General features: G+C 41.2%; 1 protein-coding gene across 2 annotated transcripts in view; it reads right to left on the bottom strand.

Annotated features, from left to right (window-relative positions):
* Positions 1-3,450: 3,450 nt before the first annotated feature.
* pkp3b (plakophilin 3b) overlaps positions 3,451-24,876 on the bottom strand; it is a 61,005-nt gene continuing 39,579 nt past the window's right edge. For both annotated transcript variants that reach the window (XM_039753414.1, XM_039753406.1), the window contains 8 exons: positions 13,740-13,914; positions 11,126-11,243; positions 10,812-10,982; positions 9,968-10,150; positions 9,016-9,169; positions 8,298-8,490; positions 7,294-7,381; positions 3,451-5,257 (listed from right to left, as the gene is read on the bottom strand). In XM_039753414.1, the coding sequence (XP_039609348.1) occupies positions 5,225-5,257; positions 7,294-7,381; positions 8,298-8,490; positions 9,016-9,169; positions 9,968-10,150; positions 10,812-10,982; positions 11,126-11,243; positions 13,740-13,914 (1,115 nt within the window). In that variant the 3' untranslated portion in view covers positions 3,451-5,224. The remainder of the gene's footprint in view (positions 5,258-7,293; positions 7,382-8,297; positions 8,491-9,015; positions 9,170-9,967; positions 10,151-10,811; positions 10,983-11,125; positions 11,244-13,739; positions 13,915-24,876) is intronic.

Here is a 24,876-nt window from a genome sequence, read left to right as displayed (position 1 = left end):
TTATTGAGCAAATTATGCTTCTGTGGAAGGAAGCAAAATCTTTTTTGGCTGGGACCAGAAGATCAGAAGTTATATTTAGGTTTGCTACCAGAATCTGTTATCGAGGCCAAAATGATAACCAGAAATTATGGTTGAAAAACCGTTGACAAAGATCAGACCACTAGAGAAAGGCACTCGCTAACATAGACATAGAATTACTAGATGCCGCATGACCAGCAGCATCGTACGTTAACGTCATTGCCATATTGCGAGTGGCACTGCTGTGGAGTGAAGTAATGGATAAAGATGCCTCACGCATGTGCTGCTTGGGATTGTACAAACCGCTGTACGTTCCAAACCAGATCACAGGGATTACATTTCATAGGTAAGGCTGAACAATTGTTTTAGTTATATTTGTCCATTAGAAAATCCCATTTTATAATCTTAACTTTAGCTACACCAGGCTAAGCTAGCAAAGCTATGCATTTATGTGCTCAAGTGAACCTCCAGACAAAGTTTTGGCTAAACATATTTAGTCACTAACTATATAGATTGTTGTTGGCTGTTAACATTTCTCAAACTTTGAAGGTTTCCCAGAGAAATTCACCTCAGGAAGTAGTGGGAGGTAGCCCATAGACAGATTTTGAGAAAGCTGTCCTGTGATGTGTGCCGTGCTAGTTTGGTAACAGATGCTGTGCCGGCATCATATGATCATAGCTACCACTTGCTCACATTAAAAAACAAAGGAGGTCTGATGATTCCTTCTGAAGGGTACAGTCAAGGTGGTCAAAGCAGCTGAGCGTGTTATCCGACAGTCGACATTAGGGCAAGCTTTGATCAATCAGTTTGTTTAGGATGAGATTGGTTCAGATGATGTGTTTTTTCTCAAAGAGCACATTGAGGAAACACAGTTTGAAATTTACAACCATCATTTTATGCTCATGTCTTTAGTTGTGTCTGTCTTCCACTAACTAAGGCTGCACCATATTGCCAGACTAAATACTCTCAAATTACAGAATATGAGTGAGCGAGAGGAGTGTAAGTCTGGAGATCAGTGAGGTAGGGGGAGCTTTAAATGTTAAGAGCAGTATTTTGTATTGTATTCTGTAGTTATCAGGGAGCCAGTGAAGTTGAGAGAGAATCGGTGTAATATGTTCAGTGGATTTAGAACAACAGGTTATTATCCTGGCAGCAGAATTTTGAAGAAGTTATAAGCGATGGATACGTTTTTTTGGGATACCAGATAGAATAGCATTACAGTAATCTATACGTGAGGTGACTCGGGCATTAACCAATACTTCAGTACTGTGTTGCGTAAGAACAAGACAAAGTCTAGAAATGTTTCAGAGATGGAAGAAGGCAGTCCGAGAAATGTTACTTATATGGGATGAATTATTTAATAATTATTATCATTATTTAATAATTTCCATTATTAGTGTATAAATGGATATAAATAATTGCATTGAAACGATTCACCAAAATTTGTTGTATGTAAACGATACTGTTTTAGACGTTATTGTTTTTTCATCAGAAAACCCAGTGTCCACGTCTACCTGTATTAGTTTAAATGGCACTTTTTAGAGAAACACAGTGAATGCGGCGTCTGTCTATATATGTCTATGCTCGCTAACTCTCAGGATTGAATCCAATCTTGAATGACCTGGAAGTGTATCGCTGCGACCTTTACACTGTCACCTTGATGATGTCACACAACACACACTCCCAATTATCAAATCCCAATCAAATCCCAATTTGTTGCCCAATTAACTTTGGGCAACAAAACCATAGAAATGAAAAACAAAGTAGTTAAAAACTGGCAGAACTCAAAATTAATAATGGTGTTGCAGGAAGACGTTGAACATTTTTAAGAATGTTTAATACATTTTCAAGTGACAAAACTGAATTCTACATGTATCCGAAAGAAAGAAAAAAGTGAAAAAAGAATACAGGATAAGGTCAGAAAAAATGAAAAATAATTCAAATCGTGTGATTGCTCATGCCAACCACTTTCCTTGCTCCACCCTAATGATGGGGTATCTTGTAGTTCAGGGGTCCTGAATCACGGTCCTGGTGGGCCGCAGTGGTAGCAGGTTTCTGTTCCAACTCAGTTGCTTTATTAGAAAACACTCCTTGTCAATAACATCTTATTTAATATCATGGCTTGTTAGTGTTTTAACTCTGCAATGTCGGGCCATTCTTAAATCGTTGATTGTTTTTCCTTACTAATGATATCATCCAAATGATCTGAAGCCTAAAACAGATGAGAAATTTTCAGTTCCTCCCTCTCCCTTCAGTTTTCTTCTGAGAACTTTATTACACCAGACAGTTGGAAATGGAGACAATCAAGATGTAGAACTGAGGGTTCCTTTGTCATTTGCATCACAGTTAAACACTGTGAATGCAGCTGTTTAAGACTAAAATAAGTAGTTAACGGGTCAAAATCCTAACAAGTAAGACAATGTAAATGAAGCACAGCAATGTCACTTGAGCAATAAGTGCTTCATCAACAATAAATGACTTCTCTGGAAGCAAGTAAGTTGGAACAAAAACTTGCAGCCACTGTGGCCCTCCAGAACCGTGAGGACCCCTGTTGTAGTTTATAACCAAAGACAAACCTGGGTGGTAGAGAGAGCTGAAGTTCTTTATTAAGAAAGTGATATCAGTATCGAACTTCAGTGCAGTCCATCAACCAGATTCTTCAAAGTTTATTTCCAGTGGTGAATGAGTTAAACAATAAAATTAAAATTAGAAGAAAAAAACAATAACTCAAATTATTTCCATTCTTCCTTCAATAGGTTGTAGTTGAGAAAGCAAAAGGATTTCAAAATTAGACACACACACACATACAAATAAACCAACATCCAGCCCACCAGATTTACCGCCACTTTCATCGCTATGGGGTCATAACAGATACCATGCAGTCCCTTCAGGAGGACTTCGAGGCACCATTTGCTGACAACAGACACAAGGCAACAAGACAAAAAGACGACCTCTAGCGTCAGCTATTCCATTTTATCTGACCACAACAGTTTGCCCTCCAGTCCCCACTAATGCTTGTCCAGCCCCTTCCAATGACTTTACTCACCTTCATGTAAGTTATGGTACGCAAGTTCCTTTGATGGGCCGCTACAGTATATATCAAAACACCTCACACACACACACGCAGCACTTCAAGCGGTGAGCAGACCTGCTGTTTGTTCATGGTTCATTGATGACTGTAAATTGGCCCCCTGTGTTTAAGTGCTCTCTGAGAATGAGTGGTGCCCTCTCCCGGGTTGGTTTCTGCCTTGTGCCTCATGCTGCTGGGATAGGCCCCTGTACTGCTGAATAGGATGGGTTTGAGAATGCCATGTGTGGTATTACTTGTATCATGGTAGCCCCATATACAGTAAAACAAAGCCCAGATTGTAAGCAGCACTCTCTAGCTCCATACACTTTTAGCATGCTGAAACAGACACACACAGACATGGACATCTTTGAAAAATTTAATTTTTTCTGCTCACCACCAACATAAATCATAAATGAAACAGTTAATAAGATAGCTATAACAATAGCTATGCTGTTTACTCAGAATACTTGATATAAACATCTTGAAGTTTTTTGCATAACACAAGTCAGTTCATCACACAAAAGTAAACTAAACCTCCGTTTACGCCCCTCCACACACAATACATGCATACAAGGATTCATGTCTACTGCTACCTAAGCACCACAAGCTTCAGACACAGTGTTAAAAATAAAGCTGGGAACTAAAAAAAAAAAAAATGGTCATGTACTGTAAGTGCTTCTGTCACAGCTTAATGTGTGCAAAACCGGACCTCTCTGCCACACTCACACACACTCAGACATGGAGCAGAAAGAGCAGGCCTCTCGCTCCATAAATACACAGTTCAAGGGTTTTTTCCCATTTATTATGTAGAAGCCTCACAATTTGTGTACCACTACTTAAAGGCACTAAATTATTTTTATGCTCTATTCGTCTTTCTTAAAAAATACAGAATTGCAAAAATAATTCTTATTTAAAAACATGAGAAAAAATTAACATTCCAAAAGCAAGAAGAGTATTTTTATGATAGCTGTTCAAAAGGAAACTGGATCAAGTGGGAACATGTCCAGGTTTCATGGCTTTTGAATCAGCTATCCAGAAAAAGATGAAAAAAATAATGTTTGCAAATTGTTTAAACTACAAACACGACTGTGAAGACTTACAATTACTGAATTTTTCACTGAAATTTAAATAAATTTCAACTGCTGACCATAATGCAAGGCAGTTTTTTCAGCAGGTGGATGAACTAAAACACATTTGCCTAACATGAGTGGCCACCTCTAATGAGAAGCCAACTTTCTCTCAGAATGCCAATCCTGTTGTAGGTGAAACTCCAGTGTCTAAAGTTGCCAGTCCCACTGATGAAACACAAATATTTCGAGATACCTGCCTACATGCAGAACATCCTGCATTGTCCAGTGAAGCCAAACTTCTTTGTGATGATAGACATAGTGCATGCCACATTATCTCAAATCCAAGTCCACAGGTCTCACTGTGCTACTCATTGAGAAGCAGTCCCTCAGGTGTACCTCCTAGACTGGCCGTAGGTCCACAGTCACCATAGATTAGATAGAACTCTATTTGCCCCCAGGGGGGGAATTGGCTTTCTACAGAAGCTCTTAAAATATAAAAGGTGTTACTTGAATAATCCAAGATGATAATCCCAACAGAGGACAGTTAGTGCTGTATGATGCTCGTGTAAAGGAAAGATTGTCTCCAGCATAATGAAAGACCATTGTAATGTTGTTTTCAGCTTATCAAACCTCCCAAATGTAAGGCCACCTGGAAATTCTTAAAAATAGCACATCCTAGGCAGGCTCAATCAGTGATAGTGTCACGCTCCAGTTTATGCTGGTCTTCGCCAATTCATTAACAATCCTTACTCGTGTCATCATTTTGAGAACATTAAAAGGAGCTGTGCAATCTGAGACCTTCTGTTGTATTCTCTTCTGGAGAATTAATCTCACGGTCTTGTGAAGATATCTAATTCAGTCATTCCCATGGACTCAAAGAGGTGGAACACAGCTGATGTGGGACAACATGGGTTGCAATTTTGGAGGTTAATGTGACGTCTGAGTGGATGGAGCTTGTCATGGGTGGGTGGTAGAAAGAAAAACATATGAGTATATTTTTGGGTCCTTTTTCAAGGCAACCACAACACTGATATTTTCAAAAGGAAGGGCTTTGTGTTTGTTGAGTTTAATCTAAAAGATCACGTTTATGGAATCCTTTCTGTAAAAGAAGGAAAAAAAGGAAAATTAGAGAACCCTTGGACGAACCTCCAGTGTACCACATTCATAATGACTCTGTTCTAATTATTGCTCCTGATCACATCTGAAATGACTGGTGGGCTATACCTTCACACTTTCCTAACAAAACAATTTTTGGCTTCCCCAGAAAAGCACACTGTCACTTGTTGTGGACATCTGTTGCTCAAAAACCAGTGTTTGTTGTTTACGCTAAACTTCAATTCCATCACCAATTTGATGATACCCTTAAAACCCAACAACTTCAGTTTCTACAATTATGGTGTAAAAATGGCATTGCTTTGATTAATTGTAGCTTTTGATAACTTTTGGGGAAACTGTTTATTTTTCACACCATTTTTTGTTGGTAAAATGGCTCCAAATCATAATTTCCCTAACATTTATGTTACTTTAAAACACCATGTAGTCATGATGAAGACTAAGCTGAGGCCATACATTCTGCTGTCCTAACCATAAATGTAATTGAGAGAAGAGATGATCTACAGTAAGTGGATGAAATCTGATGCAATTCTAAGCAGGTACAGGTCATTCAGTGGTAATCATCTATTTACAAAGAGTGGAGGGAAAGATGACACACAGGCTGCAACTTCAGCAGAAGTGCTTCATATACAGGGGTCAGTGTCTGGTGAGCAACTGCAGTTAATATAAAGCCAAATCTTGGATTCAGGTTCAAAAGCTTGTAGAGTGAACAATGCCTGTCCATTTTATACTCCTGGCTGCACAGTTTCAGATGTAGAGGAAAGGTTTTGTGAATGGGAAGGCCATCTATGAGTGGTAAGTGTTGCCGCATACAGAAGAAATTATTTCACAGGAGCTAAATGATGTGCCATTTCTTTCAGATGAACATAGCATTACAGGATCATGGGCAGAGCAAGTTGTTCTGGATCAGGGACTAATGCAAACGTCAACAAGTCAAACACATGGGCGCCTGCTATTGCCTTACTCCCTCCCCCTACAACTTGCCTGACAGGGCTAGGTGAGCCTGCTTGGCTAGGGAATGCATGTCACAGGAGCCGCCTGCAAATTCCCTGTGTAAAAAGAGCCCTCAGGCTGAGGTGGAGCTGCCTCCATGGCAACCAAGGTCCTTCCTAGCAAACAGACAATACTGCTGAGGTGGGGGAGGACTAAAGGAGGTTCCTCATTTCACATAACAGGTTATGTTTTCCTGGCTTTCCAGAGAGCACGGAGGCTTAGCAGAGACAGGAAAGCAAAATATCACAAAATAATGTTTAAGTATATAACTGGTGGGTTTGTTATGAATATAAAGGCTACAGAATGGGTGGCATGACGGTACTAAGGTCAGGGCCTCTACTTCACGGCTCCAGGAGGTGGGGTTCAAATTCTGGCCCAGTCACTTCTCCAAGTGAGTTTTCCCCAGTGTCCTCCCACATCCTAAAGATGTACACAGAAGGTTGGAGGGTAGTTCTTAATTGGGCTTTTACAAATAGGTCTGACTGTTAAGTGCAAGTGTGCCCTATAACAGACTTGCATTCCTTGCAAAGTTTTCTTACCTGGTATTTAATAGTGCCGGATAACATCCAGCTCTCAGCAACCATGTCATGGAAAAAGTAGGTTCAGAAAATTTAAACATGAATAGTATTTTGAAGCATGCACTTGGGTGTATATACCTACTGCTCTTACACAGTTTTTTAAACTGTCCTACTGAGGAAATAAGACAGAAATATAAAATACACAAACGTGTTTACATGAAAAAAGTGAGGAATGTGGCACTGCCTTAGGATGCCATTTGACTACCATTGAGGGCACCATTTCAGTCTAAAATAAATCTGATTCTAGTTTTAAGTAGAAATATCTGGTTGCTGAGGTGCAAGAAGAGTTTATGATACAACTTTGAGAACAATGTTTTCTACAGTGCAGATGGACAGTCATGATGACAAAAGGAACAGGCCGTACCTGTAGAAACCACCAGCCAATTCTGAGTAGCAGCTGTCTTGGTGTGACAGACAGAGCAGAGCACATAGAGTATACCATACTACTTACCTTTTTTAAATCACGGTGCAGTTTGGTGTAGCGTAGCATGTTGGACAGGACTGTGTTGGCTGCATCTGCTGCCTTCTCTCTGCCAGGGCTAAAAACAAATAAGTTGTTTTCTAGTCAATTCATATGTTCTGTGTCGATGCTCAGACCCCAGCATAGGCTATTCCTTTACCATCACATCACCTCATTTCATCTTTTGTCATAGGCAAAAGGAGACCACACTCAGCACTAAAGATTAGTACCCGTTACAGGATTTTAATGTGATTTTTAGAAAAACATAGTTCCCAGTCCAAGAATGTGTGAAAAAGATGATCAGACTAGAGTGAAAGGATATTTTAGACTGAGTATTCTCCATTAGAACATCTGAACAATTTTGACAAGAACAGGTCATTCAGTCAAAAAATTCTTGTCAATCCTGTTTTAACTAATTTCTACAAAATTACATTAACTCAAATTTTGAAGGTTCATGTTGCCCTACTGTCTACCACACTACTTGGTAATTTATTCCATGTGTCTGTTTCTCTTTATGAAGAAAAAAATGTTTCCTTGTTTGTTCAAAATTTACCCATAGCAAGTTTCCATTTTTGAGCCCAATGTTCTTATAAAATAACAGTTTGAATACACCATACTAATTCACTACACAACTTTCAACAATTTTACTTCATCAACTCTTAATCTCAGTTAATTCAAACTGAAAAAGCTAAATTCCTCAGTCTTTCTTCATAGTTCATACTCCACAGTCCTGAAATTAGCTTAGGAATTTTTTTCCTCTCCACTACAATATTATGTCAACAAATCATAAGTAATTTTAAATTATACCCAAGATTTAACAGACCAAGTGGGTCACTTTCTTCACATTTCACAGTTAGTTAACTACCAGAGAATTCTGCTGATGCTTTAATTTACAGTATCAGCCATCTTCAGGTTTGAAGGCCTGCAGTTATTCTGAGGGCAACCCTGCTCCTTAGCACTGCTTCGGTATTGGGAATCTGTTGCAATGATCGTACCTGCTTTTGTTTCTCTTGATGTCTACCAGTTTATTCACACCATCAAAATATACAATATCACGGGCTGCCATCGAGGAATTGGCTACTAAATTGTTGAGTGTGGCACAGATATTCATGATGACATCAACAGATGGCTGATCCTGCCTGCTGTCATTTGGCAGCTTTGCAATGAGGTTATTCACCACCTTAGTAGCTGACAAAACAAACAAAAACAAATCAGAGTTAACCAGTGGGAGCAAACAGAATTAATTTCAATCACTGCTCACTGCTTAAGCAGAAACTGATCCCTGTCTTTAAATGTAACACCATGCTGCATTACACAGCTTGATTGTTAAGCTCTATATCACATCATTAAATTTCAAATTCTTCCAAGAGAGTATTCTCTAATCAACTGGCATCCCATTTTAGAGTTGGTTCTTGCCTAATGCTGTCAGATCAGGCTCTGGTTGCCTGTGGTTCTGTAATTAAATAAATAGGCTGTAAACTGAGAGAATATAAATATAAGACAAGCTCTATGAGATATGGTATAACAGTGTAAAGGCACTGTGTCATTTCAGGTATTTCTGCTGCAGCTGTGATTTTCTTAAGTGTGAGAAATTAGACAATTCTCTTGAAGGTGGTGAATTTCACACATTCAATATGAAAAGAGATGAAGGAATAAGACTCAATGAAGATTCCACTGGTCATGACTCATCCTAACCAGATTGCTCAGCCTTACCAAAGTCATCTTTGTTAGGAGCATGACGTGACAGATTCCTTAGGAAACCTGTCACAGATCGCAGTTCCTGCTCATTGTTAGTTCTCAGGCTATCTAGGACAGTTGGTAAGATCCTGTGCTGCTCCAAAGCTACTCGGCTCAGGACACCTGCCCACTGAAGACAAAAAAAAAATCATTAGAAAAATAAGGCTTGCAGTTTGTTTCTAGTGGGTGCAGTGTTTCAGTAAGTAACACCACCAAAAAAATTAAAGGAAAATCAAGTGACTCACAAAAACAATTTAAAAGGTAAATAAATACAAAACAAAAATACAAGACTCACCAGAAGTAGAACCAAACACATGTAGCGTTTTAATGAATATATGAAGATGTAACCAAATTCAATTTTGAAATACATATCAAAGCAAATATACAATGCGCAAAAATCACTGCACCTTCACTCTCCAGAAAAGGTTTTGTTTTGAAGAAAAACACAGAAAATCACTAAAACATTAGTCAGAGACATACAGTACATGACCAGCTGCATGTTGTCTGCCTTAACATGCAACTCTCATATCCCACAATAGTAAAAATCGTCTTAATGCAATTTGCTTTTCCTCAGTTATAGGGTTCCCGTCTTTCCGTTCAGTCTCAAATGTGGTGTCCCCGCCCCTCTATAACAGCAGCTCTGAAGAAGATGCTTTTGGATTTTGTTGTCTGAGAAGACTAAAATGAAGTTGAACTTTATTGAAGATAAGTCACATTTCATTTTCTGCTTTATTTACTGCCAAAAGACTATAAATCTATTTCTACTACTTAAAGTACAAAATGATGCTTTTTAAAAAAACTATTTATTAGTTTCATTTGTGCTAATCGTATCCCAGAACACAACAAAATAAACAGAAAACTGTTCATTACACAGACTGTATCATGCCCATACTGAATAACATATAAGATAGTAAGTAGTATTACCAACCCTCTTATCTCCAGCAGTGATGTTCTGCAGAGCTCCAGCAGCTGCTTCTCGAGTTGTGTTGTTGATCTCACATTTTTGTAGGAGCTTATTATAGATTTCAATAATGTTAGGGTGCCAGAGCCATTCCCTTCCTATGGGTTCCTTGCTTATCTCGGAGAATGTGTACAGATCTGTGCCTTGTTTCTGTTCAAAGTGGAAAAAAATCATTGTTGGATAAAGGAATTTCACAAACCATTGATTATTAGCTATATGGAATGCATCCCAAAATTCACTAAAGGTTAACTGACTTCATATATCTGATCAGTGGATCAGACTATGATATGTAATGTAAAAGGGATTCAGGGGAGCTGAACAGGCAGTAGTGTTTGTGTAAAGAAGGGATGCTTTTGAGAAACTTTGAGATATAAAGTTCATGGAACTGGTGCATGATGGTAGTTTGAAAGTAATAACACTGGTGATGGTATGTGACAGGCGATAGTACACTATCACTTCTGTTGATGGCTAAAATGTGCAAGTGGATGAGCATTATTAGAAGCTAGATTCATCTTTAGTGGAGCAAATCAGAAATCAAGTAGGCTCAGTTGAAGAATTGAGCTTGGTACTTGAACTGGTAAAATAAGCCCATAAAGCACAGAGAATTTATTAATTTAGGTATGTTTACAAGCCTTAAATTTTACGCCGTTTGGCTTGCTCTCTCTCTCAGGGGTGGGGATCGATCTGTTCTTAACTCAATTTTTCTTTTGTAAAACTTGATTGCTTTGTATGGATTGCAATAAAATTAATAAAAAGGAAAAAAAAAAAAAAGACTGGGCACAGCAGTCAAGGGGACTCTCATAAGGCTTACCTGCTTGGCTTTCTTGCTTTGGGGCGTAAAACAGCCAATGGTGTCACTTTTCTTTGAATTTCCTTCTTCACGCCTTGTTGGTCCGTCCAACTTCAATAAAACTGATGGTGGGAGCTCAGTGTAGAGGTTGAAGGAGAGGTTTCTTAGTATGCACACAACATTCTCCAATCCCTGTAAAACAGAAGTCATCACAACAATGATGCCCTGCTCTTGCATTCATTTGCAGTAATTTCACAAATAATTAACAGGCACCAAAGCACATATATAAAATTGAAGACATATGTGACAACAAGCCATCCTCTATCACCAGTCACCTTTTCCTCTGTCTTGCCGTTTTCCACTGAATCCTGCATGTATCTGATCAGTGAGTCCACCAGTTCTGAAGAATCTCGCATGCGGTTTCGTATGTTGTCACTCACTGAGCTCAGGTTTCTATTGTAACAGAAAACATTAATGATTCCAGTTGCCCTATGCCCAGCTCACAAAGCTGCTTTTAATTTTCTAATATTTAGAAATACTGCATTCACCCTCTCTGACATGACAAGATGTCTCATTCTTTTAATTATTGTTATATTTCTAGTGCCCTTATAAGCTGCTTAACTTTTGCTCACTTCCTCCCACAACTATCTTCTAAAAGCAGACAGTGTAGCCTAGGAACTAACAAAGTAGCCTTTAAAATATGAGACTGCTGGCTCAATTCCCATTTCCAAGTTACACTGTGACCTTGAGTAACTCACTTAACTTGTACGTGTTCTAACTATAATTTTACAAGTGTAAATGAAAAAGTAAAGGCAATTTAAAAATGATGCGTTAACCGCAACGGATAGAAGTTGACCAAGTACAACTTATTGGTAGTTTGAACATACACAGCACAGCACTCTGTCGTTTGGCTATTTGAAGGTCAAATGAACATGGACGTTCTGCTGCGGGACTGCACCATTGCTGAACAACACACCATAGTGACAATTCATTGGGCAGAGGGAGTGAAACCTACTGAAATTCACAAACAGATATTGACTTACAGATCAGTAATCTGTTTGGTTGCCCATGTTACACTCACTTTTCAGTACCCCAAGCCATCCTGCACTATGGCATGTACAGATTCATAGCTGATATTCAAATGTGCAGCAACAGCAGACAGAGTTGAATGAAGGCATTCAACATGTCGATGTGGGCTTGTATGTGTGATCTTGATGGTTGACCAGATCAAGCTTGTTCTTCCTGCTTTAAACCTTTCTGCACATTCAGAAACTTTTCATTGAGCCATGTGTTTTCAATTCTGAACTGAGACAATATGCTTCAATGAATTTCTGCAGGCTTTACTCCATCTGTGCAAAGAAATCTCACTACAATATGTTACTCAACAATGGTGCAATCCTGCAGAAAAGAGTCCATGTTGTTTTGACCTTGGCATCAACAACGATGTTGGCAGAGCATTGCGCTGTACATGTTTGAACTACCCATAACCATTGAAATTGTGTTGTACTGTGTCAACTTCTATCTGTTGTGGTTACCAAATAGTTTTTAAACTGGATTTACTTGTTCATTTACTAAATAAAATATACTATAGAGCTGTAAAATACCATGTAATAGTGTTTACTATAGGAAGGCAACATAAAAATAAACTTTGAAGGCATCTAATGCTGTTATTGCATAAAAAAAAGATCCTATGAAGTAATTTTTTAAAACAAGTTTATAGAGAAGTGAGTAAGTGGTCTGCGGCAGTGCACGTTTCCTTTTAAAAATAAGTGCAGCTCAGGTTTGGTGGGTGGAGGTATCTGCTGTGGCAATGCCATGTGACCCCAAAGTGTTTGATAGAGAAGTTGACTGATCACGCATTCATGTGCAAATGCACTCAGTTCAGCGGGTTTCCATGGGTCGTTAATGAAAGCAATAATATAAAGAGAGCCTGAGAAGTGCAATTCAGGGAAAGAAAAAGGGAGAAGAGAAAAAAGAAAGAAAAAGAATTGAGATTGATGAGAACATAAAAAATAAAGACTCCAGAGGTAACCTGTGAAGTGACAACGTGGCAAAGCAGTTAGGGGATACTCCACAAAGGAGAATCACTCATGCTGAAAAGCAGAGAACAGGGGTGATCATATGCTCCAAGAGGTCCTGCAAATGCCAAGGAATGGTTGCATGACAAGAGATTCTGGCTCAGCATATGGTTGTGGATGCCAACAAACAGGTGGTCTAGATGGGAATCTTTGTCTCTGCCCATATCTATCTGGGAGATGGGTGAATGGAGAGAGAGAGAGAGAGAGAGAAGAGACGAGTGAGGAGGGAGGGAGAGAAGGAGAGACAGAAAGAGCAGCAATGGGAAGAGGAGCTAAAAGACAGATTCTTACCGTGATTTTACCTTTGATATTACTGATCATTTATTGGCTTCAAATTCCTTAGTACATATCTGTGTTTTTATGTGTTTTTATCTGTGTTTTTGTGGAGCACCTGGAGCACTTCCAGGTGCGCTATAAAAAGGGCAATTTGTTTTTTATTGAAAGATTTTGCACTCCACCTTTTGGCTTTTAGGTTGGTGTCTTTGTTGGATTTTTTTGTTTGGAATAAAAAGCACAGAGCACTGTTGAGCACCTATATTGTTGTTGTGTGTCTTTATAGCACTAGTCTATCTTGACTATCGCTGTCTGGGTGTGAGGATAAATGATGCCTCTTATGGGCAACCCCAGGCATCACAAAGCTGTCAATACTTTTTTTTTTTTTACTTTCTTGCTTTGTGGTATGTGCAGTAGTTTGTGGTAGTTGTTAGCAGCCACTCCTAAATTTGCACCACTATTGGATAACTGCCTAGAATATACATTTTCAATGATGAGTGAATACAGATATCTAAAAAATATTAACAAGGATTTAAACACAAAAATAATGAGAAAAATAAACTGAACTGGAATGAACTGTAATCAAATATCCCAATACCTGAGACAGCCAGTGGTATTACAGAAGATTTCTGCTTCAGAGGCATTTTGACAAATCCTCCCTGTACTGTTCTGCGCAGTCAGAGGCTTTACAATATTTTTAGTGAGGTCACTGAGGGATGTAATAGCTAGTTTCTCTTTCAGATCTTCTTTTGAGGACAAATTCCACAAAATCCCTGTAGAAGCAAATGCAGTGGATCAATAACATAGACATTAGTCAGTTTACTTAAAAACTAAGTAAAAAAACGTAGGTGTAGCACCAGGGAAACTATCATTTCACTTCAGTCAATCCATATCTAAAGATAAACATGATAGGTAAGAGGCCATCATATAATATACACACAGGAAAGAGCTTTTGAATCTTGCGGATTTTTTTCAGACCTGACAATTTTGTTCATTCCACATTATCTATTTGGACAAAAATATTAATTCATGTCCAATAAATCTAACTGCATCTCGACATTTCAGATCAGCAGATAGGCCGGCGCTGCTTATACCTCTCTGTCTTCATTAATCCTTCAGGGCTAGTGACTAATCAGGGACTGTTCCTTATTCCTTACTAAACAGGAATCCAAATGTGAGTAAATAAACATACTTATTTTTGCCAATATATCCCACCAATGTACAGTGTGACAAATGTTCTGGGACCTTGCCCCACCAGGACACTGGAAGAAGGGAAGGACTGAGAAAAGAGCAGTATCTTCCCTGGACCACATGGGGGTCACAGAGCTTGGAAATTCAACCCTATGGAGGGACGTGGCCACCACAAGGGAGTGCCTGGACCGCTCCAGAACTGTGGTTTGCAGCACTTCCGCCACACCCAGAAGTGTTGCCAGATGTTAATTGTGGAGCACCTGGAGCACTTAAGTGCTATAAAAAGGGCCGCCTCACTCCATTCGGGAAGCCGGAGTTGGGTGGAAGAGGACAGAGCTTGCGAGTGAGGAGTTGGAGGCGGCTGAAGAAAGAGAAAGAGGTCTAGAGTACTTTTAGTGGTGATTGCTGCACTGTTTGTGGTAGGGGAAAAGGGGTTGTAAATAATTGTATGTGGTTTGAGACATTTGGTGTCTGCCAGTCTGTGTCCGGGTCCGAGATGTTCACAACAGCCAAATACGCTACTGCAAAGGAAATGCTCGGACAAACATGTGGAAAAAACTATCTCTAATTTTGCTTCTGAGGAAAAAGACAGACCAATAAAGACAGTAAGCTGGATATCAAGAAAGAACATACCAGTTATTGGAATAAAGTCAGTGTGACCTAGCTGGCTACAGCATTAGGCTGCAAAGCACAAGGTTTTGAATTCAAGTCTTGCATCTTTATCACAGTGTGATCCCACAAAAATTACTTAATCTTTTAGGGCTCCAAATGTAAAATTTATAAATTGACTTTTAACGTGCCTTGGAATGGTGTTCACTGAAAATAAGTACTACACAAAGTACTGTAAAGGTTGCTTTGTAATTCATATGATCACTTACTCTTTTTCCAAATGCCAAACAAAAAGTAAAAGCCCTGTCACCATGCTTAAAAGGCAAACTTTATTTTAAGAAATGCCACTCCCAGATTGTTATATCCAATACAATCAATTGTTTTAACTTTCTGACAGCGGACACTAAAATAATAATGGAGCTCTAGGGAATCAGTGGGGACTCAACATGATACTTACACTACAGCCACTATGCCACACTATTTTCCTCATCATGAAATGGCTACTAAACACAGAAGCAACATTAAATCTACATCCTTAGCCCTTCGACTGTGACAATGCTTTAATCATGTGTCACGCAAATACAGTGGAACCTCGGTTCACGAATGTCTCGGAACATGTACAAATCGGTTTCCGACCAAACTTTTGCATCTGTTCACGACCACACACTCGGTATACGAACAAGCCAGTTTCCCTTTCGGTTTGTGCATGCCGACGATTTCCGCACGTGTTCAGTCTCTCCCTGTGTGTTCCATTTGCAGCGGGCGAGCGAGAGCGAGACACACACACAGGCGCGCGGGAGAGAGACACACACACACACAGGCATTCTCGAGAGAGACACACACACAGGCGCGCGCAGACAGGGAGCGAGCCAGTGAGAGAGAGGGCTGGACGCAGAAGGCAGTTAAAGAATGCATCGGGCTTGTTTTTGTTTTCACTTCTATTTACAGCGATCGGTTCGTAGCATGCATTGCTGCAATGTTACTTTTCTTGGTGGTTTATTAAATTATGGATTTTTCAAATGTTCATTTTTTCCCAGTGCTTAAAACTCATTAAAAAAAGTGTTTTTAGCGAGCGGTTCATAGCGCTATAGCGCAAACTCTTGTAGTGTTAGTTTTCTCTGTTGTTCAAGGTTTTCTCAGTGTTATTCAATGTTTTTACATTTAGTTTACTATTACGCTGTGCATTCTATGGTATGATTAACTATATTTGTGCTTAAAAACTTTAAAAAATATATTTACATACAGTTCATACTGTCTGGAATGGATTAATTATATTTACATAAAATCCTGTGGAGGAAATTACTTCGGTTCACGACCAAATGGGTTACGACCATTGGAACGAATTATGGTCGTGAACCGAGGTTCCACCATAATGCAAATAATGCACATTGCATAATGCAAAATGCAGAAGAAGAAAATGAGATGAAAGTAGTCTGTATATAAAGTAGTATATATATATATACAGTATATATATATATATATATATATATATATATATATATATATATATATATATATATATATATATATATATATATATATATATATATATATATATATATATATATATATATATATATATATATATATATATATATATATATATATATCCTTCTATATAAAAGCGGTCAGGATTGTCCTTCCGTACCGTGAATGCTACGCAGGCGTGGAGTTTCACACACACCCCATCCATTTTGCAATGCACGATGGGATTTGTAGTTTCGTTTTTCCAGGTAAAAGATGATTTTCTACTCCAGACTGTGCGATATCTTCTTCTCTCTTACTATATAAAAGCGGTCGGGATTGTCCTTCCGTCCCGTGAGTGGAAAGTGTAGTGGTATTCCGCTTATCACAGACTTACTACTTGCAGCTTGAGGTACGAAGCGACATGATGTGAGCAGAGTTCTGGTGCTCCCATCGCTCCTTGCTTTTGTGCGCGATGCGCTGGAAAAATAGACAAAATTATGTCTCTGGAAATAATTAATGTTGATGGAGTACAAATGCCTCGCCGCGTAGTAAATATTAGGGGGGGTTCAAAAGGGCGACCTCAATATAGAAAAAAAGTTTAAATTTCATCACAAAAATAACAGAAACTACGAGTATTAAAAGTCATACCGCTCAAATGCAATATAACCAAATTAATGAGTTTGTATAAAATATCAAATTGATCTACATATTGAATTGCCTTAAGAAGTGGTCAACTTAAATGTCGGTCGCATTAAAAGGCGGGTCAGCCTAGTATATATATATTGTCACACACGTGCGCATGGGAGGCAGCTAAAGGGCTTGAGTGAAGGCAGTTCGGAGGCATGCCGGGTGTGGCAGAGTGCACTGACTCTTTTTCTCCCTTGCCTGTAGACCATCCCCGGGGGATTTCAACTGGCTCTCCTGACATCACTTCCGGGACTGAGCCAATGGAAGTCGGCCACACCAGCTCCAGTCCCTCTGATGTCACCTCCGGCTACAAACCAATGGTGGAAGACCACGTGCCAGATCCATATGACCTCACTTCCTGTCTTCCCCTTTAAAACCTGCCCCTTTTCCTTTGTTTCCTCAGTCTTGTTTTGGACTCGGTTGTATGCACTTCAGTGCTTTGTGTTTGAGAAGAAAAACGACTTTTGCAGCCAGGATACCACAATATACGGGTGGCTGCCCCAACTCTTTATCTGTCCATGTCTTGTTCTTGTGACAATATATAAAGTGCTCAAAAAAAATGAAAGGAACACTTTGAAAACACATCAGATCTCAATGGGAAAAAAATCATGCTGGATATCTATACTGAAATGAATGTGTTAGGAAAGAAAGGGTGCCACATCGTTTGATGGAAATTAAAATTATCAACCTATAGAGAGGTGAATTCAAAAGACACCCTGAAAATCAAAGTGAAAAAATGATGAGGCAGGCTAGTCCATTTTGCCGAAATTTCATTGCAGCAACTCAAAATCGTACTCAGTAGTTTGTATGCCCCCACATGCTTGTATGCATGCCTGAGAACATATGAGCATGCTCCTAATGAGACGACGGATGGGATGGTGTTCTGGGAGATCTTCCAGATCTAGACCAGGGCATCACTGAGTTCCTGGACAGTCTTAGGTGCAACCTGGCGGCGTCGGATGGACCAAAACATAATGTCCCAGAGTTCTATTGGATTTAGGTCAGGCGAGCATGGGGGCCTGTCAATGGTATCAATTCCTTCATCCTCCAGGAACTGCCTGCATTCTCTCGGCACATGAGGCCAGGCATTGTCGTGCACCAGCCTAGGGTTTGACAATGGGTCCAAGGATTTCATCCCGATACTTAATGGCAGTCAAGGTGCCATTGTCTAGCCTGTAGAGGTCTGTGCGTCCCTCTATGGATATGCCTTCCCAGATCATCACTGACCCACCTCCAAACCGTTCATGCTGAACAATGTTTCATGCAGCATAACGTTCTCCATGGCTTCTCCAGACCCTTTCACATCTGTCACATGTGCTCAGGGTGAACCTGATCTCATCTGTGAAAAGCACAGGGCACCAGTGGTGGAACTGCCAATTCTGGTATTCTATGGCAAATGCTAATCGAGCTCCACAGTGCCGGTCAGTGAGCACAGAGCCCACTAGGATGGCTAGGCCTTCAGGCCACCCTCATGAAGTCTGATTCTTATTGTTTGGTCAGAGACATTCACACCAGTGGCCTGCTGGAGGTCACTTTGTAGGGCTCTGGCAGTACTCATCCGGAGGAGGGAAAAATGTCAGTGGCCTCCACTCTTCCTGTTTTGGGGGTTGTCTCATTGTTGCCCCTCTAGTGCACCTGTTGCTAATTTCATTAACACCAAAGCAGCTGGATCTGATTAACAACCCCCCAGAAGTTTCATTGACTTGATGCTATACTCTGAATAAAAGGTGTTCCTTTACATTTTTGAGCAGTATAGCAGTTTTCCTTTCTCCAAACATAACGCTTTTCATTTACACCAAAAAGTTCTATTTTGGTCTCATCCGTCCACAAAACTTTCTTCCAATAGCCTTCTGGTTTGTCCACGTGATCTTTAGCAAACTGCAGACGAGCAGCAATGTTTTTTTTGGAGAGCAGTGGCTTTCTCCTTGCAACCCTGCCATGCACACCATTGATGTTCAGTGTTCTCCTGATGGTGGACTCATGAACATGAGCCAATGTGAGAGAGGCCTTCAGTTGCTTAGAAGTTACCCTGGGGTCCTTTGTGACCTCGCCGACTCTTACACGCCTTGCTCTTGGAGTGATCTTTGTTGGTCGACCATTCCTGGGGAGGATAACGATGGTCTTGACTTTCCTCCATTTGTACACAATCTGTCTGACTGTGGATTGGTGGAGTTCAAACTCTTTACAGATGGTTTTTCAACTTTTTCCAGCCTGATGAGCATCACCAACTCTTTTTCTGAGGTCCTCAGAAATCTCCTTTGTTCGTGCCACGATTCACTTCCACAAACATGTGTTGTGAAGAGCAGACTGTGATAGATCCCTGTTCTTTCAATAACACAGGGTGCCCACTCACACCTGATTGTCATCCCATTGATTGAAACCACCTGACTCTAATTTCACCTTCAAACTAACACTAAATGCTAATCCTAGAGGTTCACATACTTTTGCCACTCACAAATATGTAATATTCGATCATTTGCCTCAATAAATAAATGACCAAGTATAATATTTTTGTCTCATTTGTTTAACTGGTTTCTCTTTATCTACTTTTAGGACTTGAGTGAAAATCTGATGATGTTTTAGGTCATTGCGACAAACTCTGAGCTGCCCACATCTAACTATGCAAACACAGATAACGTGACATGGGTGGGTCTGAAAGTCTAACCCCATGTACGTGTATACCCTTCAGAACACTGCAGCCTGCCCCCTGAGCTCTGTCTCTGCAGTTTGAGTTTGTTCATGTTTGAGAACTGTACTTGTAATTTTCAGAAGCAAGCGTAATTTTGAGAAGCGCAAGCATAATTCATATGAAATGTAAATTTGTCATAAATTATGTTATTTTTGACAGCGATCTCACTCCATGAACCTGTGGCTTATAAACTGAGAGTTTGCTGATGACACAAATCGAGAAAAAAAGTTCAGGCTACACATTTACATAACAGCAGATATGTATAGTAATTAGATGCTCAATCAAAAAGAATTTTATTACATACTTGTACATTTAGCGGCTATCAATAATACATAAAACACACAGGTAACGAAAAAGTCAGCAATGAGACATAACAGGATCAGTGAAAGTGCTTGTAATTGCTAAATCTTTGCCTTAGCAGTGAATTACAAAGTAGACACCTGGTGTGGCAGCCAGCCTTACTATGGTCCACCCCAGGGTTACACAAAGTCTTTCACTAAAGCATTTCAGGCATTCCACAATAATCACTGGTGTGCTCCGAGCTGCTATTCACACAGCGAAAATTGCAAATAAAAGTCATCAAAGCTCACCTTCAAAGAACAAATCATCTCTCTCTTTCCCTTTTTAAACAGCTTGCAGGATATAAAGCATCATATCATCAACCTCTTTGCTCACACAAATTCATCTTGCACCTGGGTTACCCACCCAAATCATGACCACAGATCTAGCAAAAAAAAAATCCTGTGATTTAAACCAGCATCTTCATTGCAGCCACACTATGATGGAATGCTAAAAATTGTCTTTGTGTAGTCCACAACCTGTACCACCTTCTTCATAGTATCATTTTACCAAAGCCGTTGGTCTAGTTGCCAACCCTAATAAATGGTAAAAGTAGTAAAAAAAATCTTAGCATAACATAATGGGGCCACTGTGGGGTGCTGGTGATGATGTTACTGATGAATATTCTTACATTCCTAGTCCCACTATCTTTTTTTAATCAGATTTTTTCCAGTTTTCTAATGCTCCTCTGTTAAGGTTTACTACGGTTACTAAGATTTCTCACTCTTGTATGCCATAACTGTCACTTTATGGATCTGTGAGAACCTGCCCTTGTTAAATAAATTGTTCACATTTAATATACACCCACTGCAATATGCACACCAGGCAACTGCACTCTAAGAGGGGGGTCACAGGAAAAACATTTCTCTACATTGTTGACAGCGTAGTCTAATGATTTAGACGATCTCTGAATCAAATCCTAGCCTGTTCATATTATGTGAACTAGAATATGTTGGTTAACAAATAATAAGAATATCATCTTAAAAAGCATGTTGGCATAAAGGTTAGTTCCACTGCTTCATAGTTACAGAGTCCTGGGTTTAAATCCTGGTCTGGGCACTGCGTGTAGCAAGTTTGAATGTTCTCCCTATGGTAATGTGTGTGAGTATTTCTCTTTCTGTTCTGTATCTCAAAAATGAATGTATTAGGTGAACTCCCTAATACAAATTGGCTTGGTATTAATGAGCTTGGGTGCATGTATTAGTGTCCCCTGTAATGAAATGGTGTCCCTCCAGAGACTGGTTTATACCTCATATCTAAAAATCTGCTGGGACAGGCTCTAATACCTATGTCAGGATTAAGTGAGTTTTGATAATAGTTGGATGGATGGAAGGACACTTCGTTTTTTTTTTGAATAGTGAATGATTTTCAAGATCCATTCTCTTCCGCTTATCTGGGATCAGGTCGCGGGAGCAGCAGCTTGAGCAGAGAGGCCCAGACTTCCCTCTCCCCGGCCACTTCTTCCAGCTCTTCTGGGAGAATCCCAAGGCGTTCCCAGGCCAGCCGGGAGACATAGTCCCTCCAGTGTGTCCTGGGTCTTCCCCAGCGCCTCCTCCCAGTTGGACATGCCCGGAACACCTCACCAGGGAGGCGTCCAGGAGGCATCCTGATCAGATGCCCGAGCAACCTCATCTGACTCCTCTCGATGCGGAGGAGCAGCGGCTCTACTCTGAGCCCCTCCCGGATGACTGAGCTTCTCACCCTATCTTTAAGGGAAAGCCCAGACACCCTGTGGAGGAAACTCATTTCAGCCGCTTGTATTCATGATCTCGTTCTTTCGGTCACTACCCATAGCTCATGACCATAGGTGAGGGTAGGAGCGTAGATTGACTGGTAAATTGAGAGCTTTGCCTTACGGCTCAGCTCTTTTTTCACCACGACAGACCGATGCAGAGCCCGCATCACTGCGGATGCCGCACCGATCCACCTGTCGATCTCACGGTCCATTCTTCCCTCACTCGTGAACAAGACCCGAGATACTTGAACTCCTCCACTTGGGGCAGGATCTCTCCCCAACCCTGAGAGGGCACTCCACCCTTTTTTCGGCTGAGGACCATGGTCTCGGATTTGGAGGTGCTGATTCTCATCCCAGCCGCTTCACACTCAGCTGCGAACCGATCCAGAGAGAGCTGAAGATCACGGCCTGATGAAGCAAACAGGACAACATCATCTGCAAAAAGCAGTGACCCAATCCTGAGTCCACCAAACCGGACCCCTTCAACACCCTGGCTGCGCCTAGAAATTCTGTCCATAAAAGTTATGAACAGAATCGGTGACAAAGGGCAGCCCTGGTGGAGTCCAACTCTCACTGGAAATGGGCTCAACTTACTGCCGGCAATGTGGACCAGGCTCTGACACCGGTTGTACAGGGACCGAACAGCTCTTATCAGGGGGTCCGGTACCCCATACTCCTGGAGCACCCCCCACAGGATTCCCGAGGGACACGGTCGAATGCATTTTCCAAGTCCACAAAACACATGTAGACTGGTTGGGCAAACTCCCATGCACCCTCCAGGACTCTGCTAAGGGTGTAGAGCTGGTCCACTGTTTCGCGACAAGGACGAAAACCACACTGTTCCTCCTGAATCCGAGGTTCAACTATCTGACGGGCCCTCCTCTCCAGAACCCCCGAATAGACTTTTCCAGGGAGGCTGAGGAGTGTGATCCCTCTGTAGTTGGAACACACCCTCCGGTCCCCCTTTTTAAAGAGGGGGACCACCACCCCAGTCTGCCAATCCAGAGGCACTGTCCCCAATGTCCATCCGATGTTGCAGAGACGTGTCAACCAAGACAGTCCTACAACATCCAGAGCCTTGAGGAACGCCGGGCGTATCTCATCCACCCCCGGGGCCCTGCCACCAAGGAGTTTTTTGACCACCTCGGTGACCTCAGTCCCAGAGATGGGAGAGCCCACCTCAGAGTCCCCAGGCTCTGCTTCCTCATTGGAAGGCATGTTAGTGGGATTGAGGAGGTCTTCGAAGTACTCCCCCCACCGTCCCGAGTCGAGGTCAGCAGCGCACCATCCCCACCATATACGGTGTTGACACTGCACTGCTTCCCCCTCCTGAGACGCCGGATGGAAGACCAGAATCTCCAAGAAGCAGTCCGAAAGTCGTTCTCCATGGCCTCCCCAAAGTCCTCCCATGCCCGAATTTTTGCCCCAGCAACCACCGAAGCCGCATTGGCCTGCCGGTACCTATCAGAAGCTTCCAGAGACCCACAGGACAAAAAGGTCCTATAGGACTCCTTCTTCAGCTTGACGGCATCCCTCACCGCCGGTGTCCACCAACGAGTTTGGGGATTGCCGCCATGACAGGCACTGACCACCTTACGGCCACAGCTCCGGTCAGCCGCCTCAACAATAGAGGCACGGAACATGGCCCATTCGGACTCAATGTCCCCCACCTCCCTCGGGATGCAGGGCTGTGGAGTCGGTAGATAAATGCTCCAACTCCAACTCCGACTCCTCAGTTTCTAAATCTTCTGACTCCGACTCCTCTGTATGTATACTATGCTAATGTATTTTCTACATCCATTGAAGGAAAGGAAGGCAACATACATGTCATTTCACCACAGAACTACTGGCTAGGAAGCCAACACTCTACTATAATGCCAGATTAAAGACAAACACAATGAAAACAAGGTTTTGTTTATTTTTTTTAACAAGTGTCTGGATAGTAATAGCAGGCATACAAATCAGGAACAGGAAATGTATTGGTTCAAAAATACAAACCACATTCTTTGGTAGTTTTAACTTTTAAAACAAAAAAAAAGCTTAACTATATGAACTAAAAACAATATCTGGAAAACCTATATTAAACTTGGAATACAGTTATAGTTAAAGGAAAGGAAATAAATATGGCAGCCTCCATATTCCTCTGACCTCGGGTTCCCTTTAAAGTGTCTCTAGTCCTGCAAAAAACATTTACCTAATTATCAGCGAGAGTTAAGGCCCCCAAATACGCAGCGATTTTGCCACTGACCGATGTGCGTGTACAATCGCGGCAATTGATTGGCAGCCGCAGATTGCGGGTGTCCACATGGACGGGCAGATCCAGCTTGCCGAAAATCTCGACCACTGCCCCCATCCAAAGTAATGTGATGCCTCTGTCTGCTGCAGTGGCTGTCTCCTCTGTCAGCCAGCCGGAAGTTTAGTGCATTGTGTCACTCACCGGCCAGCTGATCAGCAGAACGAGCCTCTGCTGGAGACAGGTAGGGAGATCTCTGTTCTCGACTCCTTCGTCCCCCTTCACTAGCGCATAGCGAAGGGGAGCTGACAGAGCTGAGAACACACCAGATGATTTTTCAGGCGTTTGACGTGTGATGACTTGTTGAACGGCCGAAAAATCGGCAGTGCATCTGTAAATGTATGGGGGGCTTTAGGCTAGGTTCACAGTTCCCTGTAACAGTGGAACACGACACAATGGAAAGCGGTGCTGCACCTTATCTGTGCATTACATCCCATATAGTGACGCATACAGTCAATAAAAAGCATGCTTCATGGTTACTTGACATGTTCATTTTGTGGTAACATTATGCACTGCATGCATTGGGCTTTATTCTTACAGCAGAGAAGTAGTTCATTATGACTGTTTGTGAATTGGGACATTTCAACTTACTTTTTTAATACCGACTCCAGGTACCCAAAATTGTCTCCGACTCCGACTCCTCGACTCCGACTCCACAGCCCTGTCGGGATGTGGTCAAAGTTCTGCCGAAGGTGGGAGTTGAAGCTACTTCTGACAGGGGACTC

This window comes from Polypterus senegalus, chromosome 1, assembly GCF_016835505.1.
Source record: "Polypterus senegalus isolate Bchr_013 chromosome 1, ASM1683550v1, whole genome shotgun sequence".
Classification (NCBI taxonomy): domain Eukaryota; kingdom Metazoa; phylum Chordata; class Cladistia; order Polypteriformes; family Polypteridae; genus Polypterus; species Polypterus senegalus.
Note: the sequence above shows the minus strand (reverse complement) of the source record. Positions and strands in the feature narration are given on the sequence as shown.